We start from the raw sequence: 20,357 nt of genomic DNA, 5'->3' as shown, positions 1-20,357 counted from the left end.
GAACACTGGTGCCAGGGTTGACTAGACTTCAACAGATACTGAAGGCCAGTGAAAGCATTTGAACTTTAAGGCAATGTTCTGTGCATGTAGCTTTGTGTGTGCCCATGTTGGCATTGTCCTCTTTGAAATAGTGTGTGTGGGGAAAGCATCACAGGTGCCTCAATATTAAGTGATCACAAGTAGAGGATGTGGACATGTCCAAAGTACAGTATTCAGGTCTCAGAGTACAGGGTTTCTGTCTTACAAAGAGATGTGCACGAAGCCTACTGTGTACTGTATGGTTGCTGTACAACTTTTCCTAAATTAGTAATTTTTGGTGTCGTAAAACTGTCCCTGGTAGACCTGCTCTCAGCTGCTGATGTGAGTTGTAGTCATGTTTTTGATGTTTTGCCTGAGGAATATTTAACTATGAATACCTTTAGGAGGCCACTTGAACTGTGTTTATAATAATAGACACAATGCTATGACAAGATGCTGAATTCAGTAAACAATATTCCCTATGTCCTACCAGACTTTGAGATGTCACTTTAAATGAACCACTTGTGAGTGAAGTGACCAATATTCATGCCATGTCAATGCTGTGCAGAGCTCTTTGAGATGTGTGTGCTGTGAGCACATCCCACAACCCGTGTTTTTACTCCTGAAGCAGCTTCTCTAGTCAGCTCACTCTTCCTAGTCCTGCTACCCTGCAAGTGGGAGGCGTATGAATATGTACAGCATGTTGTGTGTGTGGATATGCATTTGTACACAGTAGAGGGACACCATTTTAACTTCTAGAAAAAGTATATAGTCAGCTGCATGCATTGAAGCACAAGCAGCTGCCATCCACATCTGCAGCAGTGAAGTCCTGTGCAGGAGAGCGGAGAGAAATGGGGGAGCTGGACCACTTCTGTGAACAAATTTAATTTATCCCAACGATGGATTTGCTTAGACTTACATCTACCAACTGCCAAAACTAATTTGAATGTTTTTCTAGGAGGTTTTTAGGAGAACAATATTCCATATTACAATATTACTTAGGAGAACGTACTTACGTGGTTAATATGACAGGTATCTTCACTAGCTTCATGTTTTTCTTGCTCAAGTTTGCTTTTAGCATTTCTCCTGTGATGAAAAGCCAGCTGAAGGTGTTACCTGTACCATAACAAGAAACAGCTGAGAGGAAGTGGGTAATGGTTATTTGTTAGCTTTTAAAAAAATTATACCAAGTATTTATGTAACATATAGTCACAGATGTAGTCAAGAGTGCAGATAAATCAGGCTTCCTTTCCCCAGAATTTGGACAGAGATCTCTTGAGTTATTTCCTCATTTCTTGTCTGAAGATATAAAAATATCACAAGCACTGAAGATTTTAACAGGAGTTTTAATGCAGCCAAAACAGTAAGAAACATCATCTCATACAGGCATTGTTGTTCAGAGACTCTAGGTTCTGTATCATTGTCACATCAGAATTTCTCTGTTACCTAGATATTGGGGAAGAAAATTACTTACAGAGGTAACTTTTCTACTTTAAAAAACCAAAATGGATAGGGGTGAGGTGAGGGGGACAAGGTGAGTGATTTTTGATTCCCTCTAGAAAGCCCACTGCTTGGTTGTCTTGTGTTAGATCCCTTTACATATGATGCCCCATTCTTATAAACGTACTGAGTAGAAATTTTCTCCACTAGTTTTAGTCAAGACTCATGGAAGGAAAAATACCCCATTTTAAAAAAGCTCTATAAGTTAACATTGAGATGTTAAGGGAAAGATTGAGAGTGGAGCAGTCGGTCCATCAGTCCAGAAGGCCTGGTCATTTTCTCATCTAAAAGTAGGTTGCTGACATTTTTGTGAATGTCCATTCTTGCGGGGATTCTTCTGAAGAGGGTCAAGGGAAAAAAAATACTGGGCAAACTGAAAGTGAAATCTGTCTTCTCTGTCTCTGAGCATGCAGAAATGAACATTAAATGAACCAAAATTTAACCTTAGACGCCGGTTGACTGAAATTGGAGATCTAAGACTGAGTATTGAAGTGGCTGCCAGAAAAATGAGGGTCCAAGGTGATTTCTCAGAGTTAAGTCTGTCTGTGAAAAGGCCTGGTGTGCTTTAGGAGCTGTTCTGTGATGGCCACTGCTGATAGAGGTTAAGGAGTGTCCTGCATTGTCCTGGTGGGAGACTATGCGAGGAATAAAGCTTGCCTGGTTCCTTGTCACCATCTATTCGTGTTTTCAGAGCGTTAACCCTGAGGTGATTCCTTTATCATATTGGAAGGCATGAGAGCCTTCATTAACCACAAAGAGGGCACACCCTGTGCATGTTGTAGTGTGCAGAGGCAAAGCGTGTCTGCCTTAATTATGCTCTTTGTTCCTGAACACCCCAGAACTGGGCTGGAGGGTGACATGGGAAAAGTATGGTTTGGGTTTTCCCTCACTTCTTCAAGGAAAAACTAATGTGGTCATCAATGAGTATTGAACTATCTGCCTTTTTCTTGTGAAAGTTCACTATTGCAGATAAGGTTATGTGCAGAAATTTTCCTGTGTGCTAGTTGGGAATAACATCAGATAAGTTGGAGCCTGCAGCAAAGATGAGCATGTTGGAGTGTCTGTTTACAAATCAAATGTCTGCCTGGCATGGCCTGCCCTGGCAGCAGAGCGGAGTGTGCACTAAAATTAAAGGGGAGGCTGGAAAGGGAGACATTCCTTGTGTTCTGGGCTGGTTTCGTTGGTTCAGCAGCATGTACCACCACTGTGCTGCTGGCATGGTAGCCAGCACATCTACAGTAGCACATTGTGCACTGGTGGGTAAGAGCTCAACAATAAGGGACTGGAAAAGACCACTTTCCATAGAGAGGTTTTTAGAAGGCTGAATATTACCAAAATAATTTCGCAAAGCTATATAATCTGAAAAGCAACTGAAGTGACTGCTCTTGATCTGCTGCCAGACCTCATGGGGTATTGCTTTCCACAGGCTGCTGCAGCACATTCAGCCATGTTACCCCATCCCATAATTTTTTTCTGCCATAACTGAGCTTGCTATTTGTGCTGATTTCAAAGTTAACCATACTCTCAAGTAAGCAGAGGGAAAAGTGATTTTACTGTTGCTATGTGGCAGAATGGCCAAATGCTTGCATGTATTTTTGGGGTGGTACAGAGTGTTTAGACTTTAAATTCTAGCCAAGGGTGTTCAGGTTTCTAAGCTTGCCTCTCTGCCTGGCAGCAGCTCCTCTAGTGTTGTCAGCCCTGCTGCCAGGGATGTTGTGATGTCCTGGAGGGGGCAATATGGCAGCCTGTTAGCCTGAAACTCTCAGATTCATTTAAATTCGAAGACATTAAATGTTGGTAAAGAGTCTCCAATGCATGGAGCATTTTCTCTTTTTAGAGTAAAGAAACACTGTGATGTCCTCAGCTTCTCCTGCCTTGCAGTTTGGAGCAGTAAGTCACCATTTGTAGTGGTTCCAGGAGCTGTGCTGGTGCAGAAGCCTGTTCTCCATGTTCATGTCCATGTTTTATTTAGAGTTTCTGACACATTCTCATTGCTAATTGGGAAGTTTGCGTCTAGTTTCACGGGGGAAGAGGGTGATTTGGGCTTTTGCATTTATTTTCTTGGCATTTAAATATTTCCCATCTCATTGGGATGCTGTGCTCTGTGTCTTGTGGTCTTAGTTCATCATTTAAGAACCTTTCTTTGTAATAGAATATGTGCAACCAGGCCCACCTTTATTCAGTTCACTCACGTCTGAAGACCATCTTGGAGCACCTCTGTGCTGAGCACAGCTCTGCTGTGCTTATTACAGGGTCTTGTCTGTCATGCTTCTGATTCTCCACCCTGTTCCCCGGCTTTCAAGAATCTCGGTGATGAAAATCTTGTTGTCAGTGTTGTCTTGTGTTTTCTGGCTTCATGGCTTCTGGTAGAAGACTCTTTAGGCATGCTGAACTATTTCTATCTCCCTGAAACCAAACATCAGGGGATGTGGCATGTGTAAGGGTATGTGGTTATAAGGGAGTGTGTTCAGGTGACTTCTAAGGCTTCTGCTACTGCATTTCTCCATCCTTCTCATTTTTGTTCATCCCGTGTTCCCTTGCACTGGTAAGCTGCTCTTGTGTGGCTGCTGACCTGGGATCCTGATCTTCGTACTTTCTCCCTTCCCTGACCTGGTTATGGTGCAGCTTGTACCCAAATGCTGTTGTTAAGATTTTTTTTTTGGATGGCTTTCATGATGCCCCTCATTTTGCAAGCACCTCTAGAACTTGTTGCTTCCACTATAGCTGGAGACTTCATCAATGTCCCTTCCTACAGGACACCCTCAGAAATCTCTGCCCACCACTCCTGCCTCAATGTTCACCTCCATCCCCAGGAGACCTGGCAATGGCTGGACACTGGTCCTTGTGTCCATCCAGCCTCCCAGCTAGGCTACACTTCCTTCAGCTGCCTGTTCTTCATTTTGCTGTCTGGGCAGCCCCTGGCTACACCTGCAGGCTCTCTGGGCCACCCTGGTTTGGTGCTGCTTGCCATGCACAGCTGCTGATCTCATGCATGCCTCTAATGCTTCAAGATAAAGCTTTCCCCTGTTCTAGCAGTCTTCTACTGCTGCTCTCTGCATCTTCTTGCCATCCTTAGCTCTGAATAGAATGTTCATTCTTATCCAGATGCCATGAGCAAGGATTTCAAGATCTGTGGCTCTCTAAATATTCAACAGGCGAATAACCAAGATTTCTTAGTTCCTCTTACACCGCCTCCTCTTTCTTTCCATGTCAAGAGCAAAGCACTGAAGTACTCTTTCCCTCAGTGCCTAAAAATCTAATTCCCCTTCTGTTGAGCTGAGTATTTAGCTATGAATCAGTGAAAAATCAGAATGAAGTGTGCATTCATACAGGCGTATACCGGGATTTACACTCCTACTTCCCTTATTTTAAACAGTGCTGGCTTTTTAAATGTCAAAAATTTAAATTTTAAGTTTTTTTAAGGAGAAGGAGTTGTTTTGACAAGGGAACATAGTTTGTTGTGCAGTAAATGTGAAAGTGGTAAATGGCACACAATTTCTCTATGCTCTGCAGTATTCTTCACCTTTACTCTTAAAGTTTACTGCTACAGATTGTTTTTATTAATGTTCAGGGAAACATTGCTGTAGAGAGTTACGGTACTTTCAGCAGAGGATGGCTTGTGCAGCTGATTATGGAGCAGCAATGAAACACAACTTGAGCCACTTATTCAAATATTTGCAGTGCCTGTTCAGAGCGTAAGTAGGAGGTCGCACCAAAGCTGAGTCCAGGCTTCTGGAAAACAGCAGGTTTGTGTTGATGGGTTTTTCTTAAGACAGAGTGTATCAGTCTAGTCTGGTGTAACCAAACTGCTCAGATCCTTGCACAAGGATGACTTTTGCAACAGACAACTCTGCTGAATAAAAGAACAGCAAACACCACAAAATTGTATATCATCCACATTATTTAATATTCTTTATTTCCTCTACGAATCCCAATGCTTGTAAGGGGTGAGGGCAGTTTTTTTCAGATCTGTACTACTATGGAGTAATAATTACTGCAGAGTGAGTGCAACAGTGTAAACTTGCCTCCTTTGTGATTGCATTTCTCTTGTTTCTCCTTTAAAATTAGGGGAAATATTCTAATTTTTATTAATGATGTGGTTGAACAACAAACTTCAATGTCTGAGAGCTTGTTGAGGACTGAATACATTCTGCAAATGGAAAGCTCACTACTTTGTAGAAAGCCCTGAATGCAAGTAGATGGAAGTGAAGATCACACTTAGAACCTGGGTATAATTAACTCATTTAATTGTGGCCCCTTCCCCTGAATTGCTCCAGTGATCTTACTCTTCATTTGACTGCTCCTTCAAAACTGACTCTTAAAAGTAATTCACAGTTCATAAGCTGTCAGCTAATACTCAGCATTCACACTCTGAATTGTTCTGTTTTGCTACATATAGGTCAAATGCTATTAACATAGTGCATCTCTTGAAATCTTAATTTCTAGTTTAGATAATTGCATTCAAAAATTTGTGACTATTTGTAAAACTCCTCTTAAACCTTACCTGTCAGATTAGTGCAGGAGTTGGCCTTAATACTGGGATTCTTTAAGGTAGACTGGGAAATCTCATAGATCTTGGTAAATTTGTGTTTAACAGAATTTCATTATAATATTTCTTTAACTTAAAGGGGGATTTTAGTAATTTGTTTTTAGGCGTTTAAAATACGTACACCTTAATTTTTATGACTGTGTGATTAGGTAGCCAGTAGATTACGTGTTTTACTAGAGAAATTTTCTGCCCTCAGAAAACCTATATTTCCCCTTTGCTCCAAGGTTCATGTTTTTGGAGTCTGAAGGCTTTGACAGCATGTAATTGTTGTTGTTTGCAAAGCTTTCATCTCTGTGTTAGCACTGTGGAAACCTTCACTGTGGATTTTATTTCAATTCAGTTTGCAGCTCAAGTAACTCAAGCACTTGAAGGTGGTGTACTTGTTCCACCAGGATCACTCCACACTGTAAAGTGTGTATAATTTTTGCTTCTGTTTGATCCCAGGCTTCAGGCTTCTTGAGTCTTGCCTGCAACTCCTCTCCACTTACTTTTTTCAGTGCCCAGTCCTCACAGTAGGGACTAGGTAAGGTTGCCCTCTTTCCTCCCCTTTCCCTGGAAACAGCCACACAAACGAGGAGAGGTGGGTTTTAAAAAAAAGGGAAAAAGTCTTCTCTAGCTGTGGGGATTGAGTTGCCTCATTTCAGGTGCAGCTGTTATAACTGCTTGGGTAGCTGGGCTGCCCTGTGAGTTACAGGACAGCTACTGATGGTCTGCACTCAGGGGCAGGAGCTTTGTCATGCCGGCCTGTCTAGGGAGGTGAAGCACATGGTGTGTACTGATGGCTTCAGGGGAATCTTTGGATGAGGATATCCAGCACCCATGTGCCTGTAAGCCTCTGTAAATGCAAATAACAGCTCCCTCCCTTCAGCAGTCTCTTGTCTGTCAGAGCCTCATTGCTTAGAGGCCAAACCTGAAAACTCTGGTCCACAGCAGTGCTGTCCTTAGTAGGTCTGCTGGGAAGGCAAAGGCACGGCATGCATCCTATGGATGACCATTTCAAAAAGGGAGAAGGGGAATCTTATAGCTCCAGAAAAATGCTTCAATCTTTTTATAGTTTTTCCTGGTTATAAAGAGATTTGAGATATTCATGAAGTGGTTGTTAAGGACTTATCTTTCTACTGAAAGCTTGTCATTTTGCATCTTGTGCACAATAGAGGGAATGTCTCAGACGTGATCTCCATCTGAGTTATAATATACTTCCTTTTTATCTGCATTAATCTGTGAACTGAATCCATTTTACAGGATTTTCCTCTGTGATTCCCTCTATCTATTATTTTTGGATAGTTGCAAGCAGATCTTAGCAGAAATTCTTAGTGTTAAAATCTGGGACAACCTTCCCAGGAAAGATTTCCCTGGTATCAAGCTCTGGCTTGGCTCTGTTTCTCCAAAGCACAGTCATATCTGTACCAGAGGGAACACTTTTCATACATGTGGCCCCTTCTTGAAATTACGCCTGTGCCCTTGTGGAGAGATTTCTTGGAATTTGTAATTGTTGATAGGTTCCAAAAGATGATTTGAAAATTGCTTTTTTTTTTTTTTTCAGTCTGACAGATACATTATAATTGCAGGATTCCAGCTTTACAGAAGGCATTTTTTGAATGCACAAACTATTATTGTGCTGAAACTAAAAATATCAGGCTAGCACCAGCCTTGTAGAGCAGTAATGAAGTGGCATCAAGACTTTTAAATAGCTACAGAAAATAGCTTTTAAAAGTGCTATTTTTGCACACACAGACAAAAGAGAGTAAAGTGTATAGGAGAAATACAGTTTTCCCTGATAAAGCTCACAATTAAAAAGAACACTTTTTCTGTAATGATGTGGAGGTAGCAAAATTGAGAGGACTGAAAGGTTGAAGGGGAAAGGAAAAAACATAGATGTTTCTCTTCTGGTTTTCATGGCCCAGAGCAGGACATGGCAGCTTGCACTGTCAGGCTGAGCCACAGCCTTCCTGATGGAGACCAGTGTTCGGTGCCTCCACAGGGAAGTGTCAAAACTGCCAATAAGGCACCGACTGTATCTTGCTATAGCCCTGTGAGTAAAGCAGAAAAATCATCCTTTATCCCAGAGTCTTTTCCAAACATTCTTTCAAGCTTTGCTGGTTCCCTTGCTTTTGTGTAGTCTATCATTTAATCAGAGTTAGGTAACGACTGTTCAGTGGATAGTAATGCTTTTAAAACTTTTTTTTTTCTTGGCAAACTACAAATGACATCGTAGAAGTAGCGAAGAGTGTTTCCACTTAAGCTGGCCTCCCCAGTTGGAGAGGAGGCAGATGAACACGCTCTAGTGTTGCTGCTGCATCCTACTACGTTTCACAACACCCATCTGCCAGCCCGGCATGTGATCCTCCCCTCATGCCGAGCCGCAGAAATGTCCTGGTAGCCCGTCTGCCCGAGGAGGAGGGGGCCCCAACCATGCCCACAAGGAGATACTAGGAATGGGGATTAGCTCCATAAAACAGCGGTTCCTGCCTTTAAGGACCTATCAGTGTGACAGTGCTTTTAATTTTCTGGAAATAAGGATGGGTACTGAATCAGGAGCATTAGCATTAGTGTTAACCTGGTTCGTAAACTCCAGTGTTATCTGAAACTGCTCTTGAAGCTACACCTTTAGTGTGAAGAGAGGGGAGATTAATGAAGTATTGTAGCAGATATTGTGAGGTGCTTAATTGTATTTAGATAATGTTGCATAAATACTTATTCTCTGTGTTTTCAAACTTGTTTTCATTTAATTTAGATGAAGGGTGAATAGAAGCTGCCAATTTGGCCATCTCTACATGATTCGTTATTTCATAATACCTGTATCATATTCCCTCTCACTCCTTTCCAAACTGAATTATCCTGCTCCCTTTAATCTCTTTGTGAAGGAGGCCACCCATGCACATAATAAGTGGTTTTTTTTGCTTTTCTCTTAAACATTTCTCATGTACTTTTTTTAGCCTTGCAGACCATTTAATGCCATTTGTCAGCCTTGATACCATGATTTCTCTTTCTCTGTCTCATGCATCCTTAGCATAATGTACACTAATCTTTCTTCCTTATTAGACATTAAAGAGACTATTTCCAGCTTAGGGTGTAATGTGGGAACATGAAAGCACATGAGAATTTTTGTGTGCTGTGTTCAGCACCTGGGCTAATTTTGTAGGCCAAAAATTTCTTTTGAAATTTCTTCTATTTTCAGAGCTTTATTAGAATATTCTCTCAGTGAACTTTTCTATTGTATGAGTTATTTTTTTAGAAAAAAGGAGTGAGAGGGAATTTTGATATTGATGTTATCTGTAATGATTTATCATGTTGCTTATACTTGTTGGATTCCTTCTTATACTTGGATTCCTATTTTTTTTAGAAACCAACCTTCTATTGGTAAATCACAGTAATTATACTTTAAGCTATTTCTGACTTAGCAGATTCAAGGCAGGTACTTTTAAATGTGATTTCATATTAGTGTGGTTTTAAAGTATTTAGTCCTCTCTTTCCTTTACCTTTTTTAGTATACACTGGGTTGTGTGTACATATATAACAATTTAAATGGTCCAGCAGTATTATCTGGAAGTACTTAAACACATGTGGTATGTGCAGTTTTAATATCTGCACTCACAATTGCACATGATGGTCTACCTGAGACCTGTTTTCAGCTGCTTTCTATATTTTGCTTAAGTCAAAACACTGAAATTGAAGTAGTCCACAACATCCCTTGCCTCCTTATTTCTTTTAATTGAGCATTTCAGAAATCCTACAGTGACAGCAAGGTAAATGGGGACCTAGTGTTTGCTCTTAGCCCTGCAGGGAGGGACGTTGGCTGGGGCCAGAGGGTGGCTCTGCTGCCACCACCAAGTCCAGCCTGTGCAGAGGAGATGAGCAGTCCGTCAGAGTTGTGACCCAGTTATTCACCACACGCTTTCTTAATTTGGTAGCAAGTCGAGGACTTTGAGGAAGACAAACCCTTTTGGTTAGGGGAATTGAATTTGTTGCCATGGCAAACTGAATCCTGCACGTTCTGGTCTCTGGTGCTGTGCTAACCTCCCTAAGCAGAAGTTGCTATTAGTTGCTCACAGTGCCTTCAGCTTGTCTTGTGATGAGCCTGAGGTCTTCCTTGCAGAAGTGCCGTGTTCCCCTTACTACCAGAAGTGGCTTTGAAGCTGCCCTTTGAACACACAGACGTGCTGAGCACTATGGAAAATCAAGCCCTTGGTGTCCAAATTGGTCACTCAATTAGTAGTTCCTTTGACAATTTTGTCTTTGTTCTCTGTGGTTCAGCATTACATTCTTAAAACCCTGGTAATGCCACCTAAACAGAATTGTATTATAGGGTAAACTTATTATTAGTTTTGAACATTTGGATATAACTGGAAGTTCCCAGGAGAAGAATTCACTCCAGGGTTTGTATGGGATGTGGTAAATAAGCCAGAGTTATTGTTTTCAGGCGCTGCCTTTCTGGTGTGTGCAAACAATGACTTCAGCAGCTTCCAGGCTTATTTTTCTGATTCTTCCAGACTATGGTCATGGTTTCATGAGACAGTAAACTGGGTTTTGGAGGGCCTACAAGATGAAAAACACCATCACCACACGCTGCAGCACACTGAGCCATTGCAGACTGGCTTTGCCTATTCAAATGCCTTCACGAGGTCTTGGGAAAATATCTGTGTCCTGGCAGACTGAACTGGGTATTCCATGTCCATGCTGATTTGCCTTTACAAGGAAGCAGCATGCTCTGACCTTTTTGGTGAAAATGGGCACAGTTGCTATGTTTGGGCTGTGGAGGGGTGGCAGTGGTGCAGAGAGGCTGCCCAGGCTGGGAGATGCACTGGGTGACCTGGAGCAGAGTTCACCTGTCCACCACAGTCTGCATTCAGGCAATGCAGTGTTATCCAAGTATTACACCTTTCAAAAATAACCCTCATGAATTTATTAGGGGCTTCCTCAGTTTGATTTTTCTTGTAAAGCTGTGCTGGCTGGGATCCTTGTTGGGGATACTGTTTCTTTTTACCAACCAAAAATAATGCCAAACTGAAGGTGCTTTGAGAAGCCTTTTTGCTGCAGTTACTGTTAGCTGGTGTGGCTGTGAGAGGAGCGGCACCTCTGCCAAGGTAGTGTCACTCCTCCAAGTCACAAAATGCCAGGTCTGCTCTTGCTGCACTGCAAATTCTAGTACACCAGGACTTGGTGGGGGTCACATCAGATGACTTAGGCTCAATTAATATAATTACTGGAAAAAGCCATTATGGTGATTTTCTTGTGGACTTAGGTATATCAAGAAAGTGCTTGAAATAGGGAGATGGCATTCATGGTTCAGCCAGGCTTAGTATCTGTGATATCAGCACTGCTTTTTACCCCTTCACACCCTCCTTTCCTTACCTGGCTCTTTCGTTTTCTTTCACCCCCCCCAATTATATCAAAATTGTTTATTTGTTAAATTGCATTGTGCACTCAAAGTCTTTGCAGCCAAACATTTCTATGTGGTTTTTCAACTGAATTACCCTAATACTTCTGTCTCTTTTAGCCTCTGCTATTTATGATTTCGGTTGTGTCGTCTAATTTTAATTCCTTGTCAACATGACACAGGAGTCATGGAAACAAGGGGGTGGTGGTGGTCTAATGGATTTGGTCTGCCTGAGTGGAGAAAATAACTTCAAGTTCTCCAGCACCACTGGGACGTTCCTGTCACTAAGAGCATGTGTGAGAGAGAAACAGTATGGATAACTGTGCTTACAGACCAGATGTCTTGAGACTAATTTCCTTACAGTGTACGGCAGAAGTCCTACAGCACTATGAGATGATGTGTATAAAATAGTCTGTTCTGAAAGTGCAAAAAACTGCTCTGATTTGTTCAAAAGTGCCACTTCTAAACCTGTGAAATCTGCACGAGAACTGCGGTATTTTAACGTGTGCATCAAGCTCTCGGTTTCACTGAAGAGTAATGTTTCCTTCCTTTTTTTTCCATGTAAAGCAGCCTTGATTTGTGGGGCTTGGTGTAGGGTAATGCTGTTTATAATGAAGTCAGAATTGGCTTTTAGAGCCTGATGAATGAAAGTCCACAGTATAAGACTGCAGCTTTTTGTGAGAGAGACATCTGTGCTATAACAAGAGCAGGAGACCCAATTTAGACAACTGCTAGAAGGAGAGCTCAAGAAAAGGAAAGACCTCTTTTTTTTCTAGCTTAGATTAAATATTTGTACAAATAAACTTTTCAGCTGCTCATCAGAATTGCTGCTGCACCACCAACTTGGCTTTGAATTTTGTTCTGATTGCCCAACAAGGCTGTACACGAAGAGTGTTACGGAAGAGCAGCTCAAACAAAACATGTTTGTTTTGCAGCAGAACTATGGGCTTTGGGCTAGAGAGAAAAATTTGGGGAGAGGGAAAAGATAGTGAGAGACATATGAAGAAATGAAAGATGAGAATAGAAACTGACTGTTGCAGTAAATACATGTAAAGCAAGAAACACGTGCAGGAATTCAGTTCTGTGTTTTTAAAGGGAGTTACAAGAGAGGATCTGGCTTTGAGTATGACTGCAATGACTTTTCCCAACTGGATCAGCTGGTTCAGTTAAAAGTGTTCTCACCCTTGAAGCTTGCTCCTCACACATACCCCAACTGCTGCTGCAACTTTTGTACTAGTGCATTTTTAGTTAAAAGGCTACCTCTGCAGTGTTGATCACACTTAAAGTCCTGCTGCATGAGGCTAATGGTGATGAAAATTCAATTTTCTCCTGGAGACAGAGCTGTAGAGAATAAGAGAATAAGTGTCTTTGACCAAAGAGGATTGTTTCTCATTTTGGTTAAAGCAAGCTTCAATCCTTTGAGGAAACTTCTCTTAAATCTGTTCAGTAAAGCAACTCTTTTAAAAACATGGGAACCCAAATCACCTGGATTAAAGCCCAGATGGACACTGTCTCTGACCGAAATGGATCAGAAGAGGATTAAGGAGCAGCGTAAGTGGAGAACTCCTGCTGGAGAGGGGTGTGATGCTGTATATGCCCTTCTGGGCTGCTCCTCAGCATTAACAGCCAGGAATTTTGGGGTTCTTAGGCTCCTGGGAGCAGATGCAAGGGATAGTGTGGTGAGAAGCTCCTGATGGCTGATCACAAACATGCTGAAAGTACTTTTTAGAGAAAATGCGTCTTTTAACAGTTGTGTGGATTCAGCTTTACAGCATTTCTTTTGTTAGTGAGGATGGTGGGTGGCCTCAATATGTGGGTTGCAATATAAAGGTATGCTTAGCCCAGAATATAAATTTAATATAGAAATACCTTACAAAATATTGATTAATTATTACCAAGCAAACTGTTGTGGTACATTTGGTATTCTAGCACTGCTCTTTGCCTGTATGAATAAGGATGAAAACGAAATTCTGGTTTGAAGTGATGCAGCTTTGGGGGCACAGTGGCCACAAGCCGGTGGTCTGCACAGTTCAAACATAACAGCAAAGCACATTTGCTCATGTTGTGGCACGGTCTGCGGTGTAGAGCAGCGCAGGTGTTGGCAAACTGCAGGGACAAAGGAATTGCTTTATCAGACTAATGAACTCTTTGGTATCTTATTTCAACTAAACATCTCAGAAAGGATCTCTAAGCCAGGAAAAGCTTTGCTTTTCTTGTTTTAAATCCCTGACCCCACCTGGGATTCTGTTCACCCACTGGTTTCAGTGGCTCCCTTAAGCAGTCTGTGGAAGAAGGTTTTCCTCTAATCTCATGCTGTGGAGGTACAGCTGCAGACCTGTAAGACCTCACAACTCTCCCACTCATCTGTGCCAGTGTTTTAATTGTCTTAAAAGGATCTTCCAGAGACTTTTAATTCATTTTAATCCCCTGGAGCATCTCTGCTTCAGTAATATTTTGCAAATTTCAGAGCAAACATTCACTTTAGATTCCAATTGTCAGGTCCGAGGAGCAGCAGAAGAATTATTTTTTAGGGGATTGAAAAGGGAAACTCTCAGACTAGGCTAATCTCTACTTGTAGAATGAGAGGACAATTAACAACTTGTCTATGAAAACAAAACTCTTGCCAAGAAAACTTACTAGAGTCTTTACAAGAAGGATGGGAAAATTCTGCAGTTAGAAAAAGCAATGCATTGCTCAAACTTGGTGAGCACTGAATTGCCTTTTCAAATACCTGGTTTGAAATGTTACCTTTGAAACATCTCTGTGCAGTTTAAACTTTAGTAGGTGGTTAAGAGTGGAAATTGCACTGATGTAAGTTGTCTTCAGGTTTGGCATATAAACTACATTTTATCTTAAAAATGTCTTTTACATTGTAGTAAAAGAATGTGGTAGATTGATAGATTATAATTTAAGAAGTTTAATCTCATGAAGACGTAGACTGAATTTTACATTTTTAGGGACTGGGGTTTTGTGCACACTTGATTGGTGGTTATAGCAAAGGGAAGTGGCACACATGCTTTTTTGTGCCTACTGCCTTCCTTTTATCTTTGGTTCCTTGTTTTCTTCCTTTCCCTAAGGGGTTTCTTACTTACATTTCCCCTTAAAAGATTAGCTGAAGAAATGTCATTTTAGTTACAGAAGGGAGTGCAAGCTTACTTTTTCACTTCTTGGTGTAAATTGTGAACTTTCCCAGCATCAATTAAATTTGAGACAAAATGTTAGGATGCAATACACCACAATGCTGCACTTGTGTCTGTGCTAGTTACTGCCAGAGTCACTGTTTTCTGCTACATTATTTCTCACCAGGAAGAAAATAAACTCCATACCATGTGAATTTTAGATGTGGTACAACTGTGGGTGTGTTATTGCTTTTACTGGAATACTCTGACACCCTGATTTTTCCCCAGAAGCTTGTGTATTTCCCCCTTCTTCATCCTCCATTTGACAAGAATGAAACTATGCAAAATACAGCTACTTAATTTAGATTTCTTTTGCCCCTTGTCACATACATTTACCTGTTTCTTCCTAGCTTTCTACTGAAGGAAAAATTAGTCGTGACTTTCAAATAATGGTGAAGATACTGTTGTGAGTGGTTCCTCTGGCATGGTGATCTTTGAGAAATTTGTCAAAATAATTGTGAAACAGCTCCTCATGTACTGGTTATTCTTGATACCTTCTCCACACAGACAGTTCCCCACTAAGGAAGAAAATAACACTTTTATGTACAACCTAAGTGTGTTGGGAGGAAAAACCCCAATAACTCCAAGCAGGAACAAAAGATATATGTTCTTTGAATACATGGAGAAAGTTTTATTTCAGATATGCTGTTCTCCAATTCTTTCTGCCTCTTCTTTAGCCCACTCTGAGAAGAGGTGACTTGAAGGTTTATTTCCAAGGTTTGTAATATGCAGTGCACTGTGCCTTCCTGAAGTTTTACTTTGCATTTTCACATTAGCAGAATTTTAAGTGCAGATTTTCTGACATGATAGAAAAAACAAGCAATGTATGCTTATTCTTCCTGGAATAATAATTTCTTCTTTATTGGAATGGCTGTATTAAATTATCTGTATTCTCCTACAATAATTTAAAAGATTCTTGTGGTTTTTAAGAGGCTTTTTGGTTTTGTTAATCAGCTTTGAAATTTAAATCTGTAATTTCTTTTACCTCTCACAGGTGCTGGATAGTTTGTTAGCTCAGTATGGAACTGTGGAGAACTGTGAGCAAGGTACTGTTTCTACTCTCAATTTGCTTTTAAATTTGTTGTGGGAAGTGAGTGCACACTGAACTTACCCTCCTTTTGTTGCATTTTCCTTTCTAGTGAACACTGACACGGAGACTGCAGTTGTAAATGTAACATATGGCAATAAGGACCAGGCTAGACAGTAAGTATCTTATTTAGTTGTTTCTGTCACCTGACTTGCATTTTGGAGTTCATGCTGGTGTGACTTTATATGTGACTTTGCTTCTGATCATGCACCATTTTAGCAATAAATTAAGCCTTGACTTTTAAGAAAGTCTGGTGTAATTCACCTTAATTAACAATTTTTTTTAATCAGCTTTTCTTTAATTTTTATAAAAAGTAAATTAATTTCAAAAAATGGAAAAATTGAAGAAATTTTCTTTATTGGGGAGAGTAGAAAGTTAATTTGCCAGTTGGAAAGGATAGGAGTTACTGTTTAATGACTTTTTTTCGCCACTTTTTAGTAATGCCCTCTTGCAGTGTTCTTTGTTTTGTGTCTGTTTCTTAACAAACAATCATAGCAAAAATATCAGGGGAAGAAAAATGTAGCTGCTAACCAGAATACAGGACTTTTTTTATTAGAAAATTTAATGCTGCTTCCAAACACACAAAAGGCAAAATATAGGCATACCTAAAATAATTTATTTTGTATTTTTTAAATTTAGGCCACCTACTTTATGCTTGCCTATATCTTCAGTAATTGAGAACTTTTAATCTAGATATTAAAATTTTTAAAGTATTGTACTTCATCATTGTTTGTGCATATTTTTCCTTTTAAAATCTGTATTATGTACCATGCTAAAGGTTTAGTTTTGCTTCTCTGCCACAAAAAAAGGACTTGTGTGGTTCTCAAGTTTTAACCTGGTGACAAACTTTCTTCCTCTCTTTCTAGTCATAGCAGGTCAAACAAAACCAAACTCATGGAATAGCCTACCACAATCTATTTTAACTTTGAAATTTCTGCCACCTTGTGGCAAACTAAAACCAGCAGTTAAGATGCAGAGTGTGCTTATGGTATGCATTAATTCAAAATTACAAATGAAATAATATTTGTACATATAATTAAGTAATTATCATCTGTGCGTAACTTGAATGCAACACATGTATTTAATCTCTCAAAGCATTAGATTACTTGTAAATGTATTATAAACAAATATGATGGGAAACTTGTGTCAGTGGTATCTCCTGTGTATGCTGGAGCCAAAGGAAACGATGTTTTCCTTGAATTCACTGTTTAACTTTTCTCAAAACCTGAATTGTTCTAACAAGTTCTTCAGGTTCTTCTGTTGCTTTTGGTTCTGCAGCATAGCAATTAAGAAAAGCTGTATTTCTAGTTCTGAAGAAACTCATGGTGCAGTGTTACAGATTAATACTACGTGTGCCAGTTTCTCCTTTGAAAATATAAGGAAGTACTAAAAATACCGTGGAAAGAAGTATATATTTTTTGCGCTGTCATCTGTGATGTGGGTTCCTGGACTTGTGAACTCCCTTCTGAAGACAAAAAACAACAGTTTCTTTCCCAACTTTAAGTGCTAAATTTTAAGGTCAATCCCAAGGAAATGCTGGGATAAGCAAAGGCTGTCAAGAAGCGTCTAAGATAATTTTTTCTTTTTCATAAGAAACCATGTGACACTAACTGAGAACCTCTTGAGTTTGCAGCAGGCAAATTGGCACGCAGCATGGGTGTTGTAGGGGAGCTGAAGCAATACAGGTTGAATGATGGCAGTTTGGTTCCTTGGAACAGGTAGGGAAAGTGGAGGAGCATTGGTTTGCGTTTGTGAATGGCTTCACGTGACACCGGTTTTCTAAGCAGATGAGTCTGTGTTGTGTACAAAAAATGTTAGCTCAGGTTGTCTGAGTTTGGGATGTGACCTTGTAATTGCTTAGAAACACCTAGGAGAAGTGTCTAGATCAAGATAATTTTAGGGAAAAAAACCTGTGAGGGATTGGAATGAAGGCTCACTACATTCAACCCTGCATATGTGTGGGTTTTCCATAGTGACTGCAGCACTGGCCTAGCTCTGCTGCTTGGAAGGGGCTGTGGGAGATGGCAGTGGAGAGGGAACAGGGTGCAAGTGCTGATAGCTGATAAAGGCAGTGCTGGTCATCCTGTGAAGGACATGCAGTAACAAGAACTGACTTTATCAAAAGCTGCTTAGGGCTGCAAAGAGCAGCTGGTAACAGGATCTGTAGTTTGGAATTCAGCTCTTTAGGGTAAATAGTGCTTTGCCATGGCTTTTGAATCAAACAGCATGGTGTGAAGATTTCCATGCTGCCACATACAGTGGGTCCTCAGATCTGACTGCACCTCTGCTGTACTTTTTGCAATGCACACGCTAACCTCACAGTAGTGTTGTGTGACAGAACATTGCATGGCAAAGTTGGCCACTTCCCTGCTGGATATCTGTATGGCATTGCCATGACTGTTGGAGTGTGTACTGGCAGTGTGTGGTGAGGTTTCTGTAACCAAATCTGGAGATAGTTTTGATAAGCAGCTCTAAGCAAGTGTGGTATGCATTGCTTGGAGGACAGTACTTTTGAATAAAACTTGTGGTTCCACCCAGATGGGAAACTAAGCTGCCTTCTGTCTTGCAAATTTAGTAGTTGTGGCAGAGGTTTTTTCCTCTAGGCTGGTACTACAGTTGTGGCATGTTCAATTCAGGTCTGCATCCAAAATTAACTTGGAAAATGAAAACACTGAAGATTGCTACAGACTTTTTGAGAAAGAAGCCTTAGAGCACACAGCACACAAAATCTGAGATGTGCACAGTTGCTGACTTCTAGCTGGGACAGAGGTCCTTGTCTTTGACCTGTTGTGGTGGTGCCTCTTTCCTAGCTGGAGAGGCACAGCCTGTCTTGTCAGAAAAAGCAGGATGCTGCTTCCGTGACCCCAGAGCAAGGGAGCCAGCATGGCAGATCAGGTACTTTTTGGGAGCCCAGGAGCATTGTGGAGGGATGTGCAGAGCAATGTGTGGGCCTTGGAAAGCCACCCTTTGCTCTCTGGCACTGTGAGTAGCAAAGAGAAGGCTGGCACTACCAGGTCTGATACCACATCCCTCCTCTCCTCTCCTCTCCTGCAAGCCCTTGGGAGGAGGAGAGATTTGCTCCAGCTCTCAAACTGCCCCTGCTGCTGTCCTTCCCAGAAACTGGAGAGGGCTTTACAAAGCATTGGCACTGCTGAAGCATAGGCAATGGCTGAATGTTGTAGTGGGTTGTGGAATATTTGGAAGAGAGGAGAGGGTGAGGGACAGAGCCTGGAGCCCGTGGTTCACCCTGCACAACCCAACCAGCTGCATGCAGGTGCTGAGGCAGCCTGGGACATGCTTGCCAAAAGACAATCCCCCCTTCTCCTGATATCAATCCCTGACTGCAGCCAGCAGGACATGCTGACTGTGTTCTTGTGACATGCTGCCACCTAAATTATGGCTGCTGCCTTCAAAAGTTATACCACCTTCCCTTTCCCTCCCCCTCCCTCCTCCAGTGTGGAGGAGTCTAATACATGCTTCAAGATTTAGCTCTACCCAGGATTTTGGAAGTCCAGTAGTGATCACCTCTTAATCAAAGTACTTGCAAAAAAGTTAAATTAACCTTTCAATGAGGCACACATCTGTATATGTGTGCACAACATGTATCTTTGAATGAATGAGGGTTCACACAACTAATACTTTTACATGTCATTATAGGTCAGGGCTAATGTTGCCATAGGAATGATAATACTGAAAATTCAGTGGTGTATTATAAGCTTCGGTTTTGTTTTTGCTTTGTTTTCAGAAGTACTGGTGAAACCCATATTTTTATTTAATGTAAAAAAAAATTATGCTAAAGAAAATTTGCCATGTATCTTCTCATATGCAATTGTATCTGTTCAGGGATGAAAAAAGAAAAGTGGTGTATGTAAAAGCTGCATGTGGGAGTGAAATATGTTCTCATTCTACTGCTTAGTGTCATCATGCTGTAAGTGGAAGAATGATTTCCAGCACAAAGACTTGATGCTTTTACTCTAATAATTTATCTAGGGTGTTTAGTGAAATCAGTGAAATTTATCTATTCTACTAGCATCAAAAGGGAGAAGGCTGGGCAAGCATCCTCTTGTAGGGAGCTCAGGAGAGGACAGTGGTGAGATGTCATTTTGATGGGAAAACTCAGGTGACTAATTTACAGAATACTTGTTTAAATGTTTCATTTTCCTGTAGGAACTCTTGGTTCTGAGCAGGTGTCACATGAACATAAGCCAGGCTGCTATCCATCTTATCAGTGCATAGACAGTAGTTGCTGCAGTCTCTTAATGAATTCATTTTATTAAAAAATTCAGAGGAATTCTGTGAACCAGCTCTCCCTGGTATGTGAAACAGAAATATTTTCAATTTCTACTAAATATAAATTTTAAAGGATGACTTCAGGGAGGAGGGCACCTCTTCATGGGGCAGGCAACTGATTTTTTCTCCATCTTTGTCCTCATTGAGTGACTCTTTAGGCTTTTAGCCTCTGTGTAAAAGATGTTTTGTGGGTTGTTTCAGCAGTGCCCCCTGACAGAGGTGTCTGCATGGCCTTTCTTAACTTGTGCTCGTGGAAGGAGACCCTCCAGCTCTTGGGAAGGCAGAGGTCTTTGTGGGAGGACAGAGGTGGTGTTGCTGTGCTCTGCAGTTCTCCAGTGAGAGGAGTATGTGCTTTAG

The 20,357-nt window shown here is 41.0% G+C and overlaps 1 protein-coding gene across 4 annotated transcripts in view; it reads left to right on the top strand.

Annotated features, from left to right (window-relative positions):
• The window catches only part of IGF2BP3 (insulin like growth factor 2 mRNA binding protein 3), a 110,446-nt gene that overhangs the window by 54,025 nt on the left and 36,064 nt on the right, over positions 1-20,357 (top strand). For all 4 annotated transcript variants that reach the window (XM_050970338.1, XM_050970339.1, XM_030235698.2 and 1 more), the window contains 2 exons: positions 15,618-15,669; positions 15,763-15,826. In XM_050970338.1, coding sequence (XP_050826295.1) covers positions 15,618-15,669; positions 15,763-15,826 — 116 coding nt within the window. The remainder of the gene's footprint in view (positions 1-15,617; positions 15,670-15,762; positions 15,827-20,357) is intronic.

The sequence above is a fragment of the Serinus canaria genome, chromosome 2, assembly GCF_022539315.1.
Source record: "Serinus canaria isolate serCan28SL12 chromosome 2, serCan2020, whole genome shotgun sequence".
In the NCBI taxonomy this organism is placed as follows: domain Eukaryota; kingdom Metazoa; phylum Chordata; class Aves; order Passeriformes; family Fringillidae; genus Serinus; species Serinus canaria.
This window is presented reverse-complemented; position numbering and strand designations above follow the sequence as displayed.